This window comes from Coenobita brevimanus, chromosome 4, assembly GCF_032717465.1.
Source record: "Coenobita brevimanus isolate Jiangsu-jjx chromosome 4, ASM3271746v2, whole genome shotgun sequence".
NCBI lineage: Eukaryota > Metazoa > Arthropoda > Malacostraca > Decapoda > Coenobitidae > Coenobita > Coenobita brevimanus.
Genome location: NC_136957.1, coordinates 34,473,246 through 34,495,160, shown reverse-complemented (window position 1 = coordinate 34,495,160; position 21,915 = coordinate 34,473,246). Strand labels below are relative to the sequence as shown.

The following is a 21,915-nucleotide window of genomic DNA, read 5'->3' as shown; positions in this document are numbered from 1 at the left end:
CCGCCATGCCCCCTGACCGGCCATAGAGACAACAACAACACCTCACACCAATGAATAGAGTCGCCACAATGGCATGGTATTGTTAGAAACTACATGATTGATTGAAATTTTTATTGCATGATTCTAATAAAAAATGCAATAATTATAAAGAATGTTAAACTTTGCCCTTATATTTGTCTTTGCCTTAATGATTTAATTGTATTCGACGACCAAACATAAGTGAAGAAATCTATGCTGGCAGCGGGTTCGTAACCCTTATCATACATGATTGGCTTCATGTAGATATCAACTCAGCTGGTCAACAAAAAGGAATAATATAAATATTTCAGTTAATCAATCAATCATATTTTGAGGATATCGAGACAAACCAAACCATTAAGACGAGTGTGCTTTCATCAGTGTTACCAGCTTAGCAAAATTATGCTAAATATAACGTAGTTTTGTATATCAGACATCAGAGCTCTATAATATGCAGAAGCTTTCTCATAGGTAGCACCATATAGTTCGTGTAATAGCTGCCAGGGTACCAAGGCGGCGCTGATGTTATCTACAGTACACCACCGACGCCCACGGCTTTTGAAATCAGCTGATGAATTTGGAAAATATATTGCCATGGCCCACTGCTTAGCTTATATAAGCAACAGCGAAACAGAAACAGCAAGCTCAGAACATTCATCCAACTGCATTGCCAATTTGCCATGGTGGAGGCGACGAGTGTTGGTGTTTCAATGTGACGGCCAAAGCTACATGCTCGCTGCGGAAATAGCCTCTCCATATTATAGAGCTCAGTGGTAATTTTAGGTACGCTTAATTGACAACACTGCTCCTGTCCCATTCAAACCCCCGATGTCAACAAGGCGGGAATTACTGCGTCCAAAATGTCAATAAAAGTGAAAATCAACGCATGAGGGAAGAGCACGGCAAATTGGTGTGCTTAAGGACACATCGAATAAACTAAGCAGTTCTGCATGAGGAAACAAGAAAAAGGAAAGCGCAAAATACGGTAGGAAGAGTAATAGAATGGCCTCACCAGAATGACTAATCTGGAGTTAAAAAGGGTACGAGTGAATTTGACGTAGGAAGAAAAGGCAGAAGCCAGTTTACAAGCGAACAAAATGCTTCACGACCTCCTGTCAGCCGTGAAGGGGAATGGCGGGGATATGTTTGTGTGGAAGGAAGACCACACCTTCCAGGTAAGGTCTTGTGTGCGAAGATTGAAAACAGCCCCCTATGTAGTATTAGTAACGTGTAGTGTTTGTAGTAATTAACACCTGCATGCAAGCTATCTCTCTATTCCCCAGTAACGCAACCCAATAAATAAGTTGATAATTATATAAATGTCATTTATTACCAGTACATACTTTTCTAGGTAGTGTACTTCACCATACTGACAGGCTGTTTGAATGTAATTTAAGCAGATGAGAACAATTAGTGGTTATTTTCAGAAACAACACTGCTGCTACAGGTTAGATTATGTTAGGTTAGGATTGCTAGACTGCTGGGACAGTGTTTTGGATAATTAACTTAACTATTTGGTATTGGTGCTGGAGAGGGACACTTTCATGTTCTGGCACTGATAAGGCTGCTGCTGTGCTGGCCATTTGTACCAGATGTTCTTAAAATACTGCCTCAAAAAAAAGATGAGAAAAATAGAGCAGTTACATGACGGTGACTGTGAATAACTGGCAGCCATAGCCATTTGTTTTTCACTTTTTAGGGGAAATTAAAAGTGAAAGGAGTAATTATACTAAGAGGTATCAGGTTGACTTGGAGCTGACAGGTTGAAACTGGGGGTATCAAGACCAGAAAAATTTAACAACAACTGATTTATACACATGTTCTTTGGCTCCCTTCATATCCCCCAGGTGATTGATATATTGCAGGAGAAAGACAGCTTCAGCCTGCAGTCCACTGGGTTCATGATTGTGCTACCACCATCCTTCCATCATCATGCACCGTGCTTCTATCTATATATCTATGTGTCTATTGCCAAATGCCTTAATTTTGTAAGTGGTGATCACAAATTGCCTCCATGTCACCTTGTCCCCTGTCATTTCACTGATCTCCTGTCAGCTTACACCCCCCTTTCTCTAATACCTCTCCACTCCATCCTTCCATCTCATCCTCGGTCTCCCCTTCTCCACTATGCTTACTGGAGACTATTTGACCTGTCTTGCCTTCCAGATTGTCAACGACCTTGGGCTGCTTCATCCGTGTGAGGTGGCCATCATAGAGGAGATGATGGTGGTAGCGGCGCACTACAGGAGACTCACCCAGTTCAGTGACGCCTATGATGTTGTCCAAGTTAGTGCAGGTGAGGGGGAGACACGGGGGAAATGAAAAAAAAAATTATAATAATAAAAATAAATAAAAAATTAAAAAAGAAATAGAATAAATAAATAAATATAAATAAATAAAAAATAAAGATAAATAAATAAATATAAAATAAATAAAATTAATAAAAAAAAAAAAAAAATCTGGGCCAAGTTAAGGTGAAAAGATTATGATTTATATTCTTGTCCATCAAGGAAGCTCCCTAACACCTCTTCCTAGGTGATTTATTTTGCTTGTTACTCTTTAGTATCTAGTTTTGTGGCCACCCCTTACGGGATGAAGGCATCTGGCAATAGATTGATGGATAGATACTGTTACACCACTTGGCATTTAAGTCATGGCAGTGCCCCAGTTCTCTCCTGGAAAATAGATTGACAGTATAATACAGAGTCAAAAATTCAGAAATGTAATTCTGAAGACCTCCACATTGCATAATATTTTTTTCCAATCTGATAGGGGAATTTTGATGGCATTGGTCCTCACAGAATGAATGCATAGAGGACAAAGTTTGTCTTTTTCTTCTTTTTCTTCTTTGAGAGTGATAAGAATGGATGATGAATTTTTAATATAAGATCCAGTGCTTCATTGTTTTTTACTGTTATTGTATCACACCTTCACATGTGACCACTTTGGCACTAATCCACACCATCTTTATTGAATGCATATAGAGCAGTGTTGCCTGTGTATTACCTTTTTTGTTTTTGTTTTTGCTAGCATGACTCAAAGTCAAATGGCCACCCCTTACGGGATTATGGCATTTGGCAGTAGATAGATAGATAGATTCTCTGTTCCATTTTTAAACATTTTCAGTAAAGAATTATGTGAATAGATAGATAGAGAATTTGTACAGGTTATGTGAAGCTACAGAACTTGGTGAATGTTTTTGGCATATCCGATAGAGCCAGGATTCCGAGGGCTTGAATGTTGAGTGAATGGAAGCGTGGCCCATAGGATTGGGCAAATTTGGGCTGTCTGGACATTACAACTCCTCACCTTGCCATAGGGTGGGAAAAGAGGTCCAGATGATGATGATGATGTCACTAAATACTTGTACAGTAATATAAACACACCAGATTTTAATGTAAACACACCCTTCCCACCAGCGGAGGGTCAGCGTTGTGGAGTGTATCTGTGTTCCCTGGCGTGGTCCGTGCGTCGCGCCTCACACCCCTTCCTGAGAGCGGTGGTGGAGGTGGAGGAGCGGCTCTTGGCCGTCCCATCCCTCACCCTCACCTCCGCCCTCTCCGCCCTACACCCACATGCTCCCACCCTCACAACGTTAGATACTATGGTGCGCGAGGTGAGCGGAACTTATTATTATTATTGTTGTTTTTATTGCTTCATGGTCATCATCATCATCATCATCATCATCATCAATACTTTCTCTCTCCATTATTATTATCATCATCATTATCATCATCATCATCATCTTATGTACTTTTATGAATGCCTTGGCTTGCATGTCTGTAAGTCCTTTTTCACCAGTGGATAGGAAAAAAAAAAAAAAGAGACAATGTGATGATGATGATGATGATAAAAATGATAATGATGATGATGATGATGATGTAGCCAAGGGTTAAGGAGTAACCGTGTGTGTGTTTGTGTTTCAGATTGAGGATGAGAAGGTGTGGGGGTGTAAGATCCTGGAGGTGGTGCACAAATACGCAACGAACTCGGTAGCGCAGGTCAAAGACGTACTGGTCAGGTTGGTGGTGGTGTTCAGGCTGGGGTGCTGGTGTTCCTGTCCCTACTCAGTAACAACCCTCTCTGTACACCTGTTTTGCCATATATTGCCACTCCCCACTCCTCCATCGTGTCCTTACTCAGTAACAACCCTTCCTTATGTCTGTTTTACTGCATACTGTATTGCCACTCCCCACTCCTCAATCCTGCCCCTACTCACTGACAACCCTTCCTTATGTCTGTTTTATCATATATTGCCACTCCCCTCTTCTCCATCCTGTCCCTACTCAGTAACAACTCTTCCATGCTGTTTTACCATATATCGTGTCATTTATAGAGGCTCCAAGGTTTCATGTATCCACCTTGGTTTCCTAATGGCGGCTGTCCACATGACCATCATCCTCTCACTTGATGTAGTGCTGCCTGCTTCTTCCTTCACCTTTATCATTCTTTTTCTGTGTCTGTCCTTCTCTCTTCCTATTTCTCCCATCATTCCTGTCACTTTTTATTACCCTTTTTTTCCTTTTTCAGGTGGCTTTACATTGAGTGACAAGCTTAATGTTTTCCTGTAAGCCAGGAAACCATTTACAATGCTGGGTGGTAACCATATAACCAACCCATACGTGTTCTCTACGTGTTAGCAAGTGGGTTGGTGGAGGTTTAGTGCCCCTCCCTGTAAAACAACTAACTCAAAGACAAACGGCCACCCCTTATGGGATAATGGGATCTGGCTGTAGGTAGAGAGATAGTACGTGGATTATGTCAGTACATGTGAATCAACCTGAGTGATGGTGGATTATATTAGAGTGTTGTTTGTGTGGTATCCTAAGAGTGTGTGGTGTTTCAGGATGGAGCAGGATGTCCACTCAGTGCTGTATGACCAACTGACCCACTGGCTCCTCCACGGCCTCTTACTGGACCCACATCAGGAGTTCTTCATCACCACCACAAACACCAACACAGACAGCAAGGAAATGGAGGCCTTGGTAGGTGCATTATTATTATTATTATTATTATTATTATTCATTCATCTTAAAAGTCAAGACCAACTTGCCTAGCCCGGGATTCCTGCTCTCCTCATGGGGCGACATAGGATTGGATGATGGATGGATGGATTATTATTATTGTTATTATGTTATTATTATTATTGTTATTATTATTAGTTATTTTTATTATCATTATCAATATTATTATTATAGATGTAGTGCCAGGCTATAGATAGATAGATGCATAAAGAGCCTGATAGATATATGAACAACACTCCAAGTACCTTCCATTTTCAGAGCTTGGTTGAGGACAGTGTGGGTGTGGGTGGGGAGGTGGAATTGAGGGTGGAATACTGGACGTCCTCTTACAAGATGCTGTGTCAGACTATAGATAGATTGATGGATAGATGCATAAAGAGCCTGATAGATAAATGAACAACACCCCAAGTACCTTCCATTTTCAGAGTCTGGATGAGGACAGTGTGGGTGGTGTGGGTGTGGATGGGGAGGTGTGTTTGAGGGTGGAGCTGCTACCCTCACACATCCCTCTGGCCGTGGCGCGCAAAATACTCTTCGTGGGTGAGGCTATACTGGTGTTCAAGCAGCGCGGCGCGGCAGGTGGGTGGTGCCGGCGTTTTGTGTTTGTCAGCGGAATTGGTCCATGGGGCTGAGTCTAAGGGGCATTTTTTTTTTTTTTTTTTTTTTTTTTTCCAATAATGCTTTGTAAGGTGAGTGGATGGTTGCTTGTGCCTTGTAATGTCTGGATTGAATAACTTAGTCCCAGGCGCTTGTGTTCCTGATGGGGCACTGGAAGAGTGGATGAAGGATAGATGGATGGATTTTTTTTTTTTCTTTCTTTTTTAAGTAATCCTTTTTGCAACTAATCTCTTCAGTCCGATGAAGTATTTCTTAAATTTTCCTTGCTCTCTTCTGACCATTGGCTAAGGTACATTTTTTGAGGTGGAGTGGCAAGATATATCTTTTATTAATCCCTTTTCTCTGAGGAGGCTTCTCATGGTAAATGATGCCATGTGGAGGAAGGAAGCATAAACTAAACCATTGCAGCATCCTACTGAACAGGTTAAGTCCACAGTATATTATAAAAACTTCATATTAAAATTCCATCACTAATTATAAAGGTAATGTGCTTTCCCCTGGTGGTACTGATGTAATTAGGTGGTTCTGTACATTGGTCATCCCCTTCCCTATCCCCCCCATTAGGAGGATAGTGGACTGCAGAAGAAGGGTAGCATAAAGGAGCAGTCTCAGGTCCAGGTTCAGATGAGCCTGGAGTTACAACGTCAAAAGCAATAGTCAGTTTCATACGTACTCCCGGTTGTATGGAAAAGTTGTGATATTTTGGAATGCTTAGCTGACCTATATGAAGACTGCCCTTACTTCACATTTAATAAAAGAATATACATAATTCTTCCTTTTAAAAATGTAATTATGTTCTCTGTGACTCAATTGGGTGCGTTTATGTGAAGCTACAGAACGTGGTGAATGTTTTTGGATTATCCGATAGAGCCAGGATTCCGGGGTCTTGATTGGTGAGTGAATGGAAGCATGGCCTATTGAACTGGGCAAATTTGGGCTGTCTGGACATTGCTACTCCTCACCCCGCCCTAGAGTGGGAAAGGAGGTCTGGATGATGATGGTGATGATGATATTCTCTCTGCTGTAAATCTAACCAACACTTGTTTTTAATACAGGTGAATGGAGTGGCAGCGAGGGTGGTGTGTGGGGTGGGTGTGGGGCAGAGTTGGAGGGGGTTCTGAGACGTCTGGGTGAGGAGCAAGCCTTCTCTCTCCCCCGCCTTACCACCGCCATACACACCATCACCCAGTGTATCTCACAGGTACAGTATTACATTCACCACACGCTGTGTGTGTGTTGGACCTGCTCCTTTCTCTTTCCCCTCTGTTGTCTGTGGTGAATTGTGAAGGATGGAACAGCACTGATCTGATGTATGTAGATGTCGGTGGGTGACCCTACACTGAGTGACAAGCCAAATGGTTTCCTGTACACCTGGAAACCATTTACTATGCTGGGTGGTAACCAGATTATGGCATCTTGTGGTTTAGTGGGTAATTAGGGCACTCCAGTTGGATTGAGCCTGTGCAGGTTTATATCCAAGGGGTGGTTGGGGTTTATTGCTCACAAAGCCACTCAGGGATGAGTAAGGCTGGTCACTCTCATCTTAGATGTCAGGACCAACTTGCCTAGCCCCGGGCTTCTCCGCTCCTTGTCGGGCAACATAGGATTGGATGATGGATGGATGGATAATAATAATAATGCAGAGAGCCATGTTATTTATCGTACTGTATCTGTTTCTCTGTGTGTGTGTTTCAGGCGCTGTGGGAGGTGGTGGTGGAGGGGGGTCTGGTGGGTGCATTGGGGGACCTGAAGGCTGTGTATCTCTTGGGTCGAGGGGAATTATACCAGGCACTGCTACCCTCTCTCACTCCATACCTCGCCATGCCGTCACCTCCACCTCTCGATAGTACGTAAACACACCAAAACTTTTTAATTTTGTGTCATTCAGACCTTTATTATTATTATTATTATTATTATTATTATTATTATTACTATGATTATATAGTCCATTCCTTTGCCATTCACCATACCTTGCCATGCCGTCACCTCCACCCCTCGACAGTAAGTAAACACACTGAAACTTTTTTATTTTCTGTCATTCATTCCCCATTATGGTCTGTTTGCTCCACACCATACCTTGCCATGCCATTGAACCGTAGGACGCAGGCTGCATCCATCCATCCATCACTTAGGCTGCAAAACAATGAATATCCCAGTCTAGTTAGGGAGAATGAACTATACACCTCACCTCTTTTTCCAGACCTCGATGGACTGTTCCAGGCAGCCGGCAGACAAGTGCTGGTGGAAGACTCGCTAATGGAAAAGTTCACTCTCTCACTCACCCCAGCTGATAAAAACTCCTCCACCCACAAGAAAGGTATGTATGTTTGGTTTGTACAGGAGAGGGAGAGGGAGTCCTAGGATGAGGTGAAGGGATGGAGTGGAAAGGTATTTGAGAGGATGTAAGTTGGTGGGAGGGCAGTGAAATGGCAGGGGACAAGGTGATGTGGGGGTGATTCATTTGTGGCCACCCTGTACAGGATTAAGGTGTTTGGCTATAGATAGATAAAGAGATAGATAGAATTACTTTGTGCATCTCTGGGGGTTGGATTCTTAACAGCTTAGGAGACTTGCTATACTATTTTTACTTTAAATTGGCTTACAATTGCTTACTAAACACACCCCATTGTTACTAGAGGGTTGCTCTAAATGGAATAAAAATGCCTGTATATGGTGATAGCGAGAATAATTACAAACATACTATACATAATTGGGCTGGAGGGGGTAATGTCTCTTTTGTGGATATAAGCAGGTAAACTGTAACCTGACCTAACCAGACCTCCCCTCCCTCCCTCAGACAACCTGTGGCATCGTCTGTGTGTGGAATACCGTGCCCAGTGGCCTCTACATCGACTATTCAACACGGCGGCACAGGAGAAGTACAACGCCATCTTCCGTTTCTTGTTGGGGGTGAGACGCGCACAGCACCGCCTCCAGCAGCTGTGGATGACCCAGATGAGGACCTCCAGATACAGGTCAGGTCGGGTTGGGTCACCTTGAGTCATGGAGAGTCAAGTTGAGTTAGACTGCATCAGAGTGGACTGCGATAGATCAGGTTAGCTTGTGTTGGAGTGGACAGGAGTGGATTGGATTAAGTTGGGTAGGGTGAGGATGGTTTAGTTCAAGCTGAGATAGTTCACTTCAGGTTTGGTTTGGTTCATTTGTTTGCATATGGAATAGAGCACATTAGGATAGGTTAGATTTGATCAGGGGGGGTTGAGGAAGGGTTGTTCAGTTTAGGTTAGATTAGATTAGATTAGATCAGGTTAGGTTAGATTATATCAAGTTATGTTAGATTAGTTGAAGTTTTGTTGAAGTTAGAAAAAGTATGGCACCATCATCTGGTTCCTGCTGGGGAAGAGATGCACATGGCACTGCCTTTGGTGGCTTTGCATGATGCAGACAAGGACTTACAAGTACAGGTCAGGCCAGGTCAAGGAGGGTCGAGTCAAATTAGGTGAAGTCAGAAGAGGGTAGAATGGATAAGGTTAGGTGTGGTCATGGGGAGTCAGATCAGGTTATGGAGGGTCAGCTTTGGCCATGATGTATAAAGTAAAAAACAAAGGCATAAACAAGGGGATTTATATCACAAAGAGGAGTAATGGTACTTTCTTCTCTCTCATAGGGGATCAGAGGCTGGGGTCTGGATACTCAGGGGTTAATGAGGCTGCCAGTGACATCCTTACCAGTGTTGTTATTGCATATAGTGTGCTGATGTTCTCATGAAAGTTATTTATGCAATGTGTTGATACAGAATGGACATACACAGCATACCTGGGAGTAATTAAGCTGTAATGTGCAAAATATGTCAGTGAGGAAACAGTGATTGAAAGCCTTGCAAGTTGTTGAAAATATGGTTTTGGGTTAACTTAGTCCAAGGTGTTCAGTTTTAGGAGACTGACTGATTCATCAGGCAGTATTTTACATGTTATGAAGAATGTTGATAAAAATATATACAAAATATGTGCAGTGGATCAGACATGTCAAGCAGAGTCAGAATTCCATGATCTTGTTTGATTGTGTGGACCATTTGACAGGACATAATCTTGACAGTTCTTCCACTTTCATACTTCTCTCTTTCTTCCGGATTTGCTGTTAACAATTCTTCCACTTTCATACTTCTGTCTTGTTGACAATTCTTCCACTTTCATATTTCTCTCTTTCTTCTGGATTTGATGTTAACAGTTCATCCGCTTTCATACTTCTCTCTTTCTTCTTTGTGGATCCTGCCTCACCGTGTCTTTAGGTGGAAAAAGATGCCAAGGATGAGGATGGAAACCATATAATTTTTCCGTTTTTTCCAGGGAGGGTGGTGGAGGGAGTCTGCAATGGACCTTGCGGCACCACATGAGTCTCCTCATTGACAACATTCAGTATTATCTCCAGGTGGGTATTTGTGAGCCATATTATTCAACCCCTTCAGTGTGAGGAGACCTGGGATTCTGGTCAGTTAAGGAAGCTTGCTAACACCTCTTCCTAAATGATTGATTTTCTTTATTACACCTGGCTGTACTCTTATGTTACTTAAATAATTCTAGTATCACCGCACTCTGCATAAATAATGTATACAACGATGTTAGCCAGTTGTATCCGAAAGTGAATTGGGAAGGAAGAGGTATTAGGGAGCTTCCTTACCAACGAGAATACAAGCCACAGCCTTTGTATTTCATTCTTTTAACCATCAGACTGCTCTGTTCAGCTTAGGAGAACCTCTTATAGTGGAGTTAAAGTTGGTGCATTGAAACTCATTCACGTTTGTGTTCACATGTACACACACATACACACAACGCACGCACACACCCTTACCGTATGTGAGAGAGCGAGGAGCATGTGAAGGACTACTAATCCCCCTCATCACACAGGTTGATGTGCTGGAGTCTGAACACTGGCATCTGGTGGAGTCGGTGGTGGGGGGTGGGAAGGACTACCAACAGCTGGCCCACACTCACTCTGCCTTCCTGTCCAGTGTGGCTGCCCGCTGCTTCCTGAACCACCCTGTCCTCTCGGCCACCCTCACGCAGCTCCTCTCCCTCGTTCACAAGTTCTGTGCAATCGTTGAGGTGGGAGGAGTGCTGGGAAAGCTACCTGTACCCTCTAAAACTGCTCCTACATCTACTACACACACAGATGAGAGGCAGAAGGTACAGGGAACACAGGTTAATTCACAGCAAGCTCCACAGTCCCAGTCAATCAAGAACAGTGGAGAAGTGCAAGAAAAAGAAACTAAATTTCAGCCGCAGTTTAGATTCCAGTCAGCCACTTCCGATGACCAGAGTGAGAAGTACAAGGAGATTGAGGAGGTTGGGGCATCGCTGGAGAGAGTGGCAGCACAGCTCTTCTTTGTGCTGTCAAACCTCCGCCTGCATCACGGGTCACAGCACACCGCTCAGCTAATTATGCGCATGGACTACAATCGTTACTACAGCAGGAACGACACTGTGAGGCGGTTTGGTGTGACTGTGAGCCAGGAGGAATAGGGGACAGGAAAGCTGTTGAAAGATGATGTGTGCAAACAGTTTATCTCCAAGAAGTGATGGTAGTTTATTGCTGACAGAGTGCCACTCATTGGAAGGGACTGGTCATTCCCACCTTAAATGTGTGGACTGAATAGCTTAGCACTTGGCCCCTACACTCTGCTGGACCGTTATCCTAAAGCATGGATGGTACTTACATATGATTCAATTTTTGTACTGTTTCTGGTGCTTTTTGGCACATTTTAGCAGTGTGTTGGTGAATTTTGAGAAAATCCGATGAGTAACACCAATTACTTTTCCATAAGCTGAACACTGCAGTTCAGAAACTTAGCGACAGAGAAGGATAATTGCCAGTGGTTTTGAGCTCTCTCTCTATATATAAATAGTAGCTACCAGAAAGTAAGTCATTCTAATAATAGTGGAAAGTAAGTCAGTCTGTCCAACAGGATGTGTCCCTCAAGGGTTTAAATCCAAGGGAAGGTTGGGGCATATTGTTTATGTAATACCACTTGGGCAGGGAACAGGTTACTCTCACCTTGAATGTGTGGAATAAGTAGCCTGTCCCTCCACAGTACTCCTGATGGCATAACAAAGGAAGCAAGAGAACTAATAATACTCAGTCCAATAAACCCTCAATATATTGAACCTTGATGTACTCAGTTTAGGATGTATTAGACTATGAACTTAATAACAATTTCCTCATAATCTGAATAGAAACCATTCAGTTAGGATGATGCAGCTGCCAGACTGAATGATGTCAATATTTGTGGGCGACTAAAAAGTAATTCTGTTTTGTTTATGTTTTTTATTTAACGTTGAATGAAAATTTATAATGTATATTTATACAATATCAAGGTATGTTCAACTAAGCCCACAGAAAATTTCAATACAATAATCTGAATGGATAATTCTGCAGGGTATCACCGTGCCTCACCCTGTCATAGGGTGGGAAGGGAGGCCCGGATGATGATAATGATCCACCAAATGAACAGTTCTTGAATTTGGCTGTCTGTTATTTTTATTTATTTATTTTTTTCTTGGAGGGAACAATCTTGTGGACTCCTGGCCTTTGGTTCCTTCTTCCTTGCATTAAAAAAAGAACAAAATTTATTATACTTTATATCAAACCTGGGTTCATCATAATCCTCCCTATCAAACATAAGCTGTATTGAATTATCAGATGTATCGTCTCCCTAATTAGATTGATATCTCAAAGGTTTACTGTATATACTGTATTGCGTGGAGCCGAAAATATCAAAACTGTTGGTAATAAATGAATGTCTGTTATCTGTAACCAGACACCTTAATCCCATAAGGGGTGGCCACAAACAAACTCCATGTTGCCCTGACCCCTGCCATTTTGCTGCCTTCCCTCCAGCTCACCTCCCTCTCTCATATACCCCTCTGCTTCATCCCTTGTCCCCATTTCATATGCCACTGTGTTCACTGAAACTGTATTGTCATGTTCATTCCAAACCAGCATTTATAAAGAATGCAGGAGTAAATTGTATGTTGTGTGCTGTTAAATAAAATGTTTTGTGATTCATTTCTTTCCTGAGGTACAGAGTTTTACTTAATATGAGATGTTGAGAATGACAGAGGCAAACTTGTCATCCGGGCAAAAATTTGATTATTATATGATCACGCCTCTGCTGCTCTTGGCCAGTCATTCACTTCATGTCTTCCTTGAACCAATCAGCATGCAGGATGGATGTCTCTTTGTTGACTTTCCATCATTGCAGAACCATGTTACAAAGAGGGCTTTCAAAGATGCCAGTTTTAAGGATGGCAGAGTCTTCATTTTGGACAAATTATAAACAAGGCTTTGCCATTGTACTGTACCTGACTATGACTTGTCTCACACCAATGAACTCAAGCTTCAAAAGTGAAGGGCCCCAGCATATAACCTATCCTTTAACTTAGCTGTGATACCCCTGCCTGTCAAGTAACACCAGGACATACAGATCTCCAAAGAAGTTGAAGACCTCAAGGTACTCAGAGGATACTTAGGACAGTACCAATATGGATATCTTGATGTCATTGCCAGCCAATCAACTTTACTTGCTGCAGAGGAGGCAGTGGCATAATATAATGACCAGAATGACTAGGCTATTAAATACCTACCATACCCTCCTCAGCACACCAGCTTCTTCAGCAGAGCAGACGCATCATCTGCCTTTGTTTAACATTTATTACTTACATTGATTTAAAATGATTTTAGAATGAACATTATCTCGTTGATTTCATTTATGTTCATTTCACACGATTATATTATTGAATGCCTTTTTTCACCATAACCAAACATAACTTTATTTGCCACAGTAAACATATTCTGCATTAAATGGGCTTTAACATAACACCTCATTCAGCAAAACTGAAATATGTACAGCGGAGGTATGATTTGCATATTGGCAAACTTTCTCTTTTTCTCTAAACTATGTTTCGGTGAGTTAGCCCCACCGGTTCACCCCAGTTATTCCCAGTGCCTTACATGTTGAAATAATTATACCTAGGATATTTTATTTATTTTTACGTCTTGCGTTACGGTGATGACCCTCAGTTAATTCAGCACATCACCAGCTTGTCTTTACCTTAGGAGGGAGATGTGCTCAAAGGGTCATTATTACTTTTAGAGAAGTTTTCCTTGCATGTGTGTGTGTGTGTGTGTGTTTTATCTGCTTCATATGTATATTTTTGGGGGAGTGGGGGGCATGTCCATCCCATTATGAGTGAGATATAGGGTCAGGATGATGATATGGTGTTGCGTGTATAAAATTCAAGTACAGTAGCCTAAGTAAATAATGAAAGTGCTGCGATAGGAAAACCTGATGAAAGTGATGCACGTTTTTCAGTCTTGAAAAGTTAATGGGTCTCCCAAGGATCTCTGATATTTTACATTTTCCTGCGTTACTTTAATGTATTCTCGTATGTTACTTATGAAATCTGTGTCTGTACCAGAAAGATAAGTAATATGGAAGGGAGTGTTAAAGATTTGCAAAGTAAATCTCAAAGTAGGAGTGCAGCCTCCTAAGCCAGTGAGAGCATAAGAAGAATGTCATAATTATATAATTATGGCCACATTTTTTAGACCTGGAGTGACGAAGAGGGTTTGAGCATCTATATACAATGGGAGTGAGCCCCTTATGTTCTAGAGTTAATACGAGGGATAAAGTCTTCGTAACAAACTAAAGAGCTCGATTATATTATATTAAATGGCCGTAGCTTTACATATATTTTTTTCCAAAAACATTGAAGATTATCATTATATTGGAGAGTTTAGCTTTATAAGATAAAATGAGGTATAGGACATAACGAAGATGATGGGATGTGAACATTATTGGAACCCAGTAGTTCGTTGTAGCTTCCATTGGGAAATTGTGTTCGAGCTGTCCCTTTTAATTATCCATATTGTCCGCTTATTAAGGTTTCTTAGCAATAATTGTCTGGTCATTATACTACATGTGGAGAAGTTGAAAGTGTTGAGGGAAAGGATGTGGCAGGAAATGAGTTGGAATCACTGAAGAAACTTGGGCTCGTGTAGCGCGCCATGGTGTAGTCAGTGACGTTTCCCAGCCTTCGTTCAACGACATGCCAGCTATATTCAGGTAAGTATCATCTCCATAACCTCAGGCTCCTGCTGCTCTTAGCAGGATACAATCAGTTGGCTAGGATTGTTATTTTAGACCCAGGCACATCAGAACATGAAACCTTTCTCCAGCACTGCACAATCTTTGGGGTTACAGAAGGAGGGAGTTTTGAATTAGTGCCTCCGCATGAAGGTGTACAGGTAATGTTGACATAGGGCATCAGAAGTGCTCAGGTACTAAGGTAAGGTATTTAATCTCCAGTCTTATAAGGCTTGGCTTAAGTGTTACTGTAAATTAGTCATGCCGAAAGCTTCCTCCTACCTCCAGGCGATATAATTCAGTGTGGGAGAATTTTTTTAAAGAAGGGGGGGGGGCCTTTAATTATAATTTCCACTACAACAGATACTTTCTACGTTAGAGATGAATACAGTTGTTTAATTAATATTGTGTAGGAACATTAAAATGAAACTACGTCATCGGATTAAAGGAAGAACCCGAAGAGAACGTTAATATTATGAATAAAAGTGTGCAGGTTGCCATAGTGAGTGTTTTTATCTGACGAAACTTGGCCATTCCCACAACTTGAATACTCGTGTTAAGTGATGGTTGCGTGGATAGGAACGAGTCTCCTTGGTTACTGACAAAGCCTTTTAAAAGTACACATATTACTGTCCTGCGTCGTGGAAGGATACAGTTTGATGCGGTTATGGTGATGGAAGGGGACGCCTTCACTTGGTGACACCGATATAACAGGGCGGCTTCATTCCCCGGTTATACAAACATTCTTCATCTCCCTCCCTGACCCACGAAAGGAGGATGGTGGGGTACAGGAGGGCATTTTCAGCCTGCAGTCCACCAGCTTCACGTTCATATGAGCCCTGTGGTTGCAACTACTACTACTACTACCACCACCATAGCAACAACAGCTACTACTATAGGCGGTTCTGTGGAGCATTTCTTTATATTGGTACTACAAGCTGGAATGATGATTAGTTTATAACGTTTCATAAGTAGTTTAATGACTAGGTTAGAAAAGTAGAGTAGGTGTGTAGTGTATTATTGTTCTCTCTCGCTCTCTCTCTCTGGTTTTTGATGTTTGACTAGCATATAGTATGATATTTAATTTTTTCTGCAGCCAGACGATTGTATACAGCTAAGGAGAGAGAGAGAGAGAGAGAGTAGTAGTAGTAGTAACGTTTGGTTTATTCTTACCAACATGATTGTCTATCTATCTATCTATCTATAGCCCAACGCCCTAATCCCGCAAAGGGTGGCCGCAGACAAAACGCCTCCAAGTCACTCTGTCACCCACCATTTGACTCCCCTCCCCCCAAATCACCTCATATACCTCTCAACTCCATCCCTCCACCTCATCCTCGGTCTACCTCTCCCTCTCCTTCCCTCCACCTCACCTACATACACCCTCTTAGTCAGTCTTTCATTCTCCATTCTCTCCACATGTCCAAACCACCTCAGTGTATTTCTCCTAATCTTTTCAACCACATCCACATCTACCCCACAACGTTCCTTCACTTCTTCATTCGTCAACCTGTCCCTCCACGTCACTCCACATGCTCCTCTCAAGAAACTCATTTCCACTGCTCTCACTCTTGATTTGTTCCCCTCTTGCAAGGTCCAGGCCTCGCTTCCATACGTCAGGGTAGGGATCACAATACCATCATGCAGTGACTTCTTAACTTCCATACTCACCTCCCTATTTCTCATCACTGCTTTCAGTGTACCAACAACCTTTCTTCCCTGCTGTACCCTTTCACGTACTTCATCCCCCAAAGTTCCATCCTTACTCATCACACTACCCAAGTACTTGAATGCACTCACATTCTCCATATCCTCACCATCCAATCTCACTGCACACTCTGTGATTTCATTCCTCTCAAACACCATAACTTTACTTTTGTTTACATTAACTTTCAGCTTCCTCCTCCTACACACTGTCCCAAATTCATTCACCAAACCTTGCAACTCCCATTCATCTTCACTCAACAATACTGTATCATCAGCAAACAGCAACACCGGAAGCTTCCAAATCTCACCCTCATTCATTAGGGCCACCCCCACATCCACTGCCCTACCTTGCACCTCCTTTACAACCCCATCCATATATATATTAAACAGCCATGGAGACATCACACACCCCTGTTTCAGTCCCACATTGAGATCAAAGAACTCACTCAGCTCACCATCCATTCGCACCGTAGCCCTAGCTCCCTCGTACATACTCTTCACAGCACTCAACAATTTCCCCTCCACTCCATATATTCTCAATACCTTCCACATACCTTGCCTATCTATTCTGTCATAAGCTTTCTCCAAGTCCATGAAGGCAGCATACACTTTCCTTCCCTTCTCTAGATACTTCTCCACTAAACATCTTAGAACAAATATCTGATCTACACACCCTTTTCCCTTCCTAAATCCCCCTTGTTCTTCTCCAACTAGCTCCTCTGTCATATGCTTAACCTATCAATGAGTATTCTACCATATATTTTACCAGTCACACTAAGAAGGCAAATACCCCTATGGTTACCACATATTCTCTCTCCCCTTTTCCTTTGTACAGAGGAACAATTATACCTGATTTCCAGTCCTCTGGAACCCTTCCCTCTTCCCAAGCCAATCTACACAACTTCCATATCCACTCCACAACAATCTCACCCCCATACCTAAGCATTTCACCACACACTCCATCAATTCCTGGGGCCTTTCCCAGCTTAATCTTCATCGCTTCCACTACTTCCGACCTACTGATCTCTTCCTCCCTCCTCTCATCTTTTCTTCTCCCAGCCATTCCCCAACCACTTATACTCACACTGCTCTCACTCTCTACATTCAACAAATCCTCAAAGTGCTCCTTCCATCTCCTCAATTTCTCTCTCTTCTCCACCAACAATCTATTATTCCTATCTTTCACTCCCCTACTATTTCCCCTTTCACACTGCCTTACTTTCTTTACCTCCTTCCAAAACAATTTCTTACTCTCCCTCCATTTCACACTCAGATTCCTCCCAAACTCTTCATCCACTTTCTTCTTACTCTCCTTCACCAGTCTCTTAACCTCCCTTCTCCTGCTCACATATACCTCTCTCTTCTCTCTCTCATCTTCTCCCCTATCTCTACTCGCCAACCATTCACCATATGCCTTCTTCTTTTGTTCCACAGCTCGTTTCACCTCATCATTCCACCATGCTGTCCCTTGCACACCCTTGCATCTCCTCCTCACTCCACAAACCGCCTCACACGCTGCGCTTATCTCTTCCGTGAATATCCTACATACGTCTTCCACCCCTTCCATCTGCTCTAGCTCATACCTTCCCAATCTTTCTTCCACTATGCTCTTATACTCTGTCCTTTTCTCACTATCTTGCAATTTCTCCACTCTTCTCACAGGAGCTGCTTCCTCCTGTCTTCCCCTTCGTCTCCTCAACCACTTTCTTTGCAGCTCTACCTTGGCCATCACAAAGTGATGGTCCGAGACTCCATTCCCCCACCCTCTCCACACCCTTGCATCCAACACTTGTCTTCTCATTCGCTCATCCACACACACGTAGTCTATCATTGCCTTTCGTTCAACAAGTTCACCATCCATCCTCCTCATTACTCTCCATGTATACCGGTGGATCATCTTATGACGAAAGTAGGTGTTGGCTATTGCCAACCCCTTACCAGCACAGATGTCCACCAAAGCACTACCATTCCCATCTACTTCAGCTGGCACACCCCACTGACCAACCACTCCATCTCAGCTTAAATAAACCCGGTTGTGGAGGGGTTAACGGAGACATCGTATTACTATAGATAGATAGATAGATAGATAGATAGTACAAAATCGTCTGGAGGTAGCATGAATAATTTAAAAAAATGGAATTCATTAGTTGGCAACTTTTATTGCGTTTCGTTATCCAGACGACTTTATTCAGTTTGGGAGAGATTTTTTTTTATAGTGAGGGGTTTATTGTCACCACCACCACCACCACCACCACCACCAGTCATCATTATCGTTGCCATCACCACCACCATCATCGTCGTCGTCTTCCTCCCCCTCCCCCTTCCACCTCCTCCTTCCTCTTCTCCCTCCCCCTTCCTCTACCCCCTCCACCTCCTTCTCCCTCTTCCTCTTCCCCCTCCACCTCCACCTCCTCCTTCCTCTTCCCCATCCACCTCCTTCCACCTCCTCCTTCCTCTTCCCCCTCCACCTCCTTCCTCCTCCTCCTCCTTCTCATCATCATCATCATCAGTGAGTCAGTCCACCGCCAGACAGAGAGGGTTAATGAAGGCCATATCCAGCTCACAAAGTCTGTTTTAACCTTACAAAATCCCTGAAGTTAGCAAGGAAAAATATACAGTGCATCTAATTTCCAAACGCATTTTCCTTAGCGATTTATTTTGCACATTACACCTCAGTATTATTTTGTACTTCATGAACGCAGAGTATGTTAGCACTGAAGCGATATAGATAAGTTAAAAGAGAATGTTGGGATAAGCAAAATAGATCGCTAAGGAAAAATTGCTGCGATGCATCTTGTGCCCCTTAAATTACGGTCCAAAAGCTAGGTATTGTTGCCATGGAAACCAGAAATCAGCCAAAATCTAATTAAGTAACGATTGACACTCTCTCTCTCTCTCTCTAATCTTCTTATCTCCCACACTGAAGCCCATCCCTCCTTCATTTATTTTCCTTCCGTCTTTCCTTCTGCATTTCCTTCCTTTTTCCTTCATTCATTTTTCATTCTTTTTGTAGCTACTCATTCTTTTCCTTCTTTGGCTGCTTCATTTTATTTCACTTCCTTCCCTCCTTCATGCCCTTACTTCTTTCATTTATTTTCCTTCTTTCCTTCCTTAACTCATTTTGTTTTTATCATCATTTTTATTTATTCTTTCACTCATTTTCTTTTTCCTTTGATCTTTTGATAATTTATTTTCTTTATCTTATTTTCCTAATCTGTTCCTATTAGTTGCCTCTCACCCTTCATCTTCCTTTTTCCAGTCCCACATATCCTCTCTCTCTCTCTCTCTCTCTCCCAGATTACTTAGGAAGATCTGTTTGGTTTCTGTAACTCAACTCCTTCCTGCCCCTCCCTCTCTCCCCTTCCCTCCCGTCCTCATTCTTTTTTCTTTTTACCTTCCTCCCTCTCCCTCCCCCATCGTTCTTCCCTCCTCCTTCCTTTCCTTCCCTCCCCTATCCGCACCCCCAGTCCCTTCCCTTCTCCCCTCTCCCTCCTGTCCACCATAATCCCTCTCCCTCCCACACCTCCGTCCATCTTACTCCCACGCTACGCAGAGAGAGAGAGAGAGAGAGAGGATAACATGCTGTAATCATCGCGTAATTATTAACCAGCAGAAAAAATGCAGGAAAAGAAGTTTCTGGGCTAACCAGTAAAATTAATCAGGATAATTGTTACAGTAGAGCAAGTAAGAATAGATAAATAGAATAGTTGAAAGAATAAGAGAATAGACATTAGCCGTGGGAGAGGTCGAGGTGGTGGATGATGAAAAAAAAAAAAGATCGAATGTTGAGAATCGAAGACCGCTTGAAAGTTTAATCTCGAGATAGTGTGGTTCTATGTTTTTCATCTATTTAAGGAATATTGAAATGGTTTTGCGTCCTCAGTGAAGTAATAAAGAGCTGAAATATTAGACTATGGCTTGAAATTGGAGGAAAATAGAGAAATGTGGAAGAAATAGGAGAAAAATACGATCGAGATGGAGCTAATGGCGCGATCGTTACAGGCTCTTCCCGCCACTGCTCCCCCTCCCTGTATTTTCTCATCCTCTCCCTATTTTTCCTTATTTTCTGTTAATGCTTCTTTCGCCATATTTATTTCTGGTAAATAAGGAAGATTTATACATGTAAATTTCTTTCCTGCTTAGTATTACTATCAGAATAATGGAATTTTTGGCATTTTGTCAACACGAAATTCGGCAACCTATGTTAGGTGGTGTGAGGGGACGGGTAGGGACTGGAGAGAGACAGGGAGGAGGAAAGGCTGGGAAGGAGGTAGGGAGGATGCGGAGGGAGAGAGAGGGGAGGGAAGAAGGGAAGAGGCGGAGGGAGAGAGAGGGGAGGGAAGAAAGGGAGAGGAGAGAAGCAGGGGGTGAAGTAGAGTCAGGCAAAGCTATTGATTACAAGAGTTATTTTGCTAAGTCCCAGTCTTTCCTTAGAATGCGATGCGTGGCAGTCAAATGTTCACACAGGTCCCCAATTGAACTGGGTGTGGGAGAAAAGGAGGCGGGGGGAGAAGGAGGGGGTAAAGGAGGGAGAGAAGGGCGGGGGAGCGGTCACTGGAAGAGCTAGTAGTATGGTGGCTAGTGAGGGAGTGTGTCCATTCCCGCCTATACCCAAATTTCACCCACCTATATAGTTCCCGGTCCCACACTCCCCAGTTATAGGCAGACGTTACAGAAAGCTCGACAATTTCACTGATGATCTTCGAATTGGTTTAGTTTGTCAGGCCTTCATGACAAAATGCAGCCTCCCCCGAGAAAGGTAAGCCTACTTCATACAGAAAAAATGGATTTGTATGGATGTGTATAGCATGGTGTGTATGTGAATAATAGTGTATAAAAAATATCGTGGGTTTTGTCTATATACTTGCCTGAAATGATATGGAAACGAATATTAATTTTGAAAACAAGTATAACGGTTAAGTTAGGCTGTGTAAATTCGAGAAAAATGAATTTCTATGGATGTGTATATCGCGGTGTATTTGAAACGATGTAGAAAAATATTGATGGATTGTGTATAATAACTATACGAAATTATGTAAGCTGTTTGTAACGATTTTAACTTGAAAAATCCGTAAACGATTAGGCTACATAAATCCCGATAGAAAAGTGGATTTCTGGATGTTTATAGCGTTGTGTGTATGGACAGAGATGCATAGCAGTATAGAGATAATTTGTATACCTAAATATGAATGTAGGAAGAATTTTGATGGTTACTTTAAGCTAGGAAGTCGGGCGGGTGTCTCAAAACTCATTTTTGCTAATTCCCTGTCGTAATTTGGATATGCTTTTACAGGAAGAACTAGACAAGGGCATATTTTTCACTCCCTTGATCTTCCTGCAGAAAACTTATCCTGCATTAATTTTCGTCTCGCTAGTAAGATCTATTTATGGAGTTAGAACAGGGGGCGGAGGAAGAGTTAGAGGAAGATTTCGCGAGCATCCTTCCTG

The 21,915-nt window shown here is 42.5% G+C and overlaps 2 protein-coding genes across 2 annotated transcripts in view; both read left to right on the top strand.

Moving 5' to 3' along the window:
* Positions 1-1,115: 1,115 nt before the first annotated feature.
* Grip75 (gamma-tubulin complex component 4) lies at positions 1,116-11,157 on the top strand. Its single transcript, XM_080269965.1, has 13 exons — positions 1,116-1,193; positions 2,185-2,314; positions 3,438-3,634; positions 3,945-4,039; positions 4,865-5,003; positions 5,468-5,621; positions 6,716-6,861; positions 7,356-7,506; positions 7,861-7,977; positions 8,458-8,635; positions 9,965-10,046; positions 10,523-10,720; positions 10,913-11,157. Exons 1-13 carry the CDS (start codon positions 1,116-1,118, stop codon positions 11,135-11,137), a joined length of 1,890 nt encoding a protein of 629 aa, XP_080126091.1. The 3' UTR covers positions 11,138-11,157.
* A 10,009-nt stretch (positions 11,158-21,166) lies between these two features.
* Positions 21,167-21,915, top strand: part of nwk (FCH and double SH3 domains nervous wreck) — a 137,345-nt gene continuing 136,596 nt past the window's right edge. Inside the window, exon 1 of the mRNA XM_080269954.1 lies at positions 21,167-21,226. Within this exon, the coding sequence (XP_080126080.1) occupies positions 21,206-21,226 (21 nt within the window). The 5' untranslated portion in view covers positions 21,167-21,205. The remainder of the gene's footprint in view (positions 21,227-21,915) is intronic.

Excerpts from the sequence above, each read along its gene's own strand:
- Grip75 (XM_080269965.1), top strand. The coding sequence starts at position 1,116 with ATGCTTCACGACCTCCTGTCAGCCGTGAAGGGGAATGGCGGGGATATG. Across the intron at positions 6,862-7,355 it reads TCACCCAGTGTATCTCACAG|GCGCTGTGGGAGGTGGTGGT; the intron begins GTACAGTATTAC and ends TGTGTGTTTCAG. Across the intron at positions 7,978-8,457 it reads CTCCTCCACCCACAAGAAAG|ACAACCTGTGGCATCGTCTG; the intron begins GTATGTATGTTT and ends TCCCTCCCTCAG.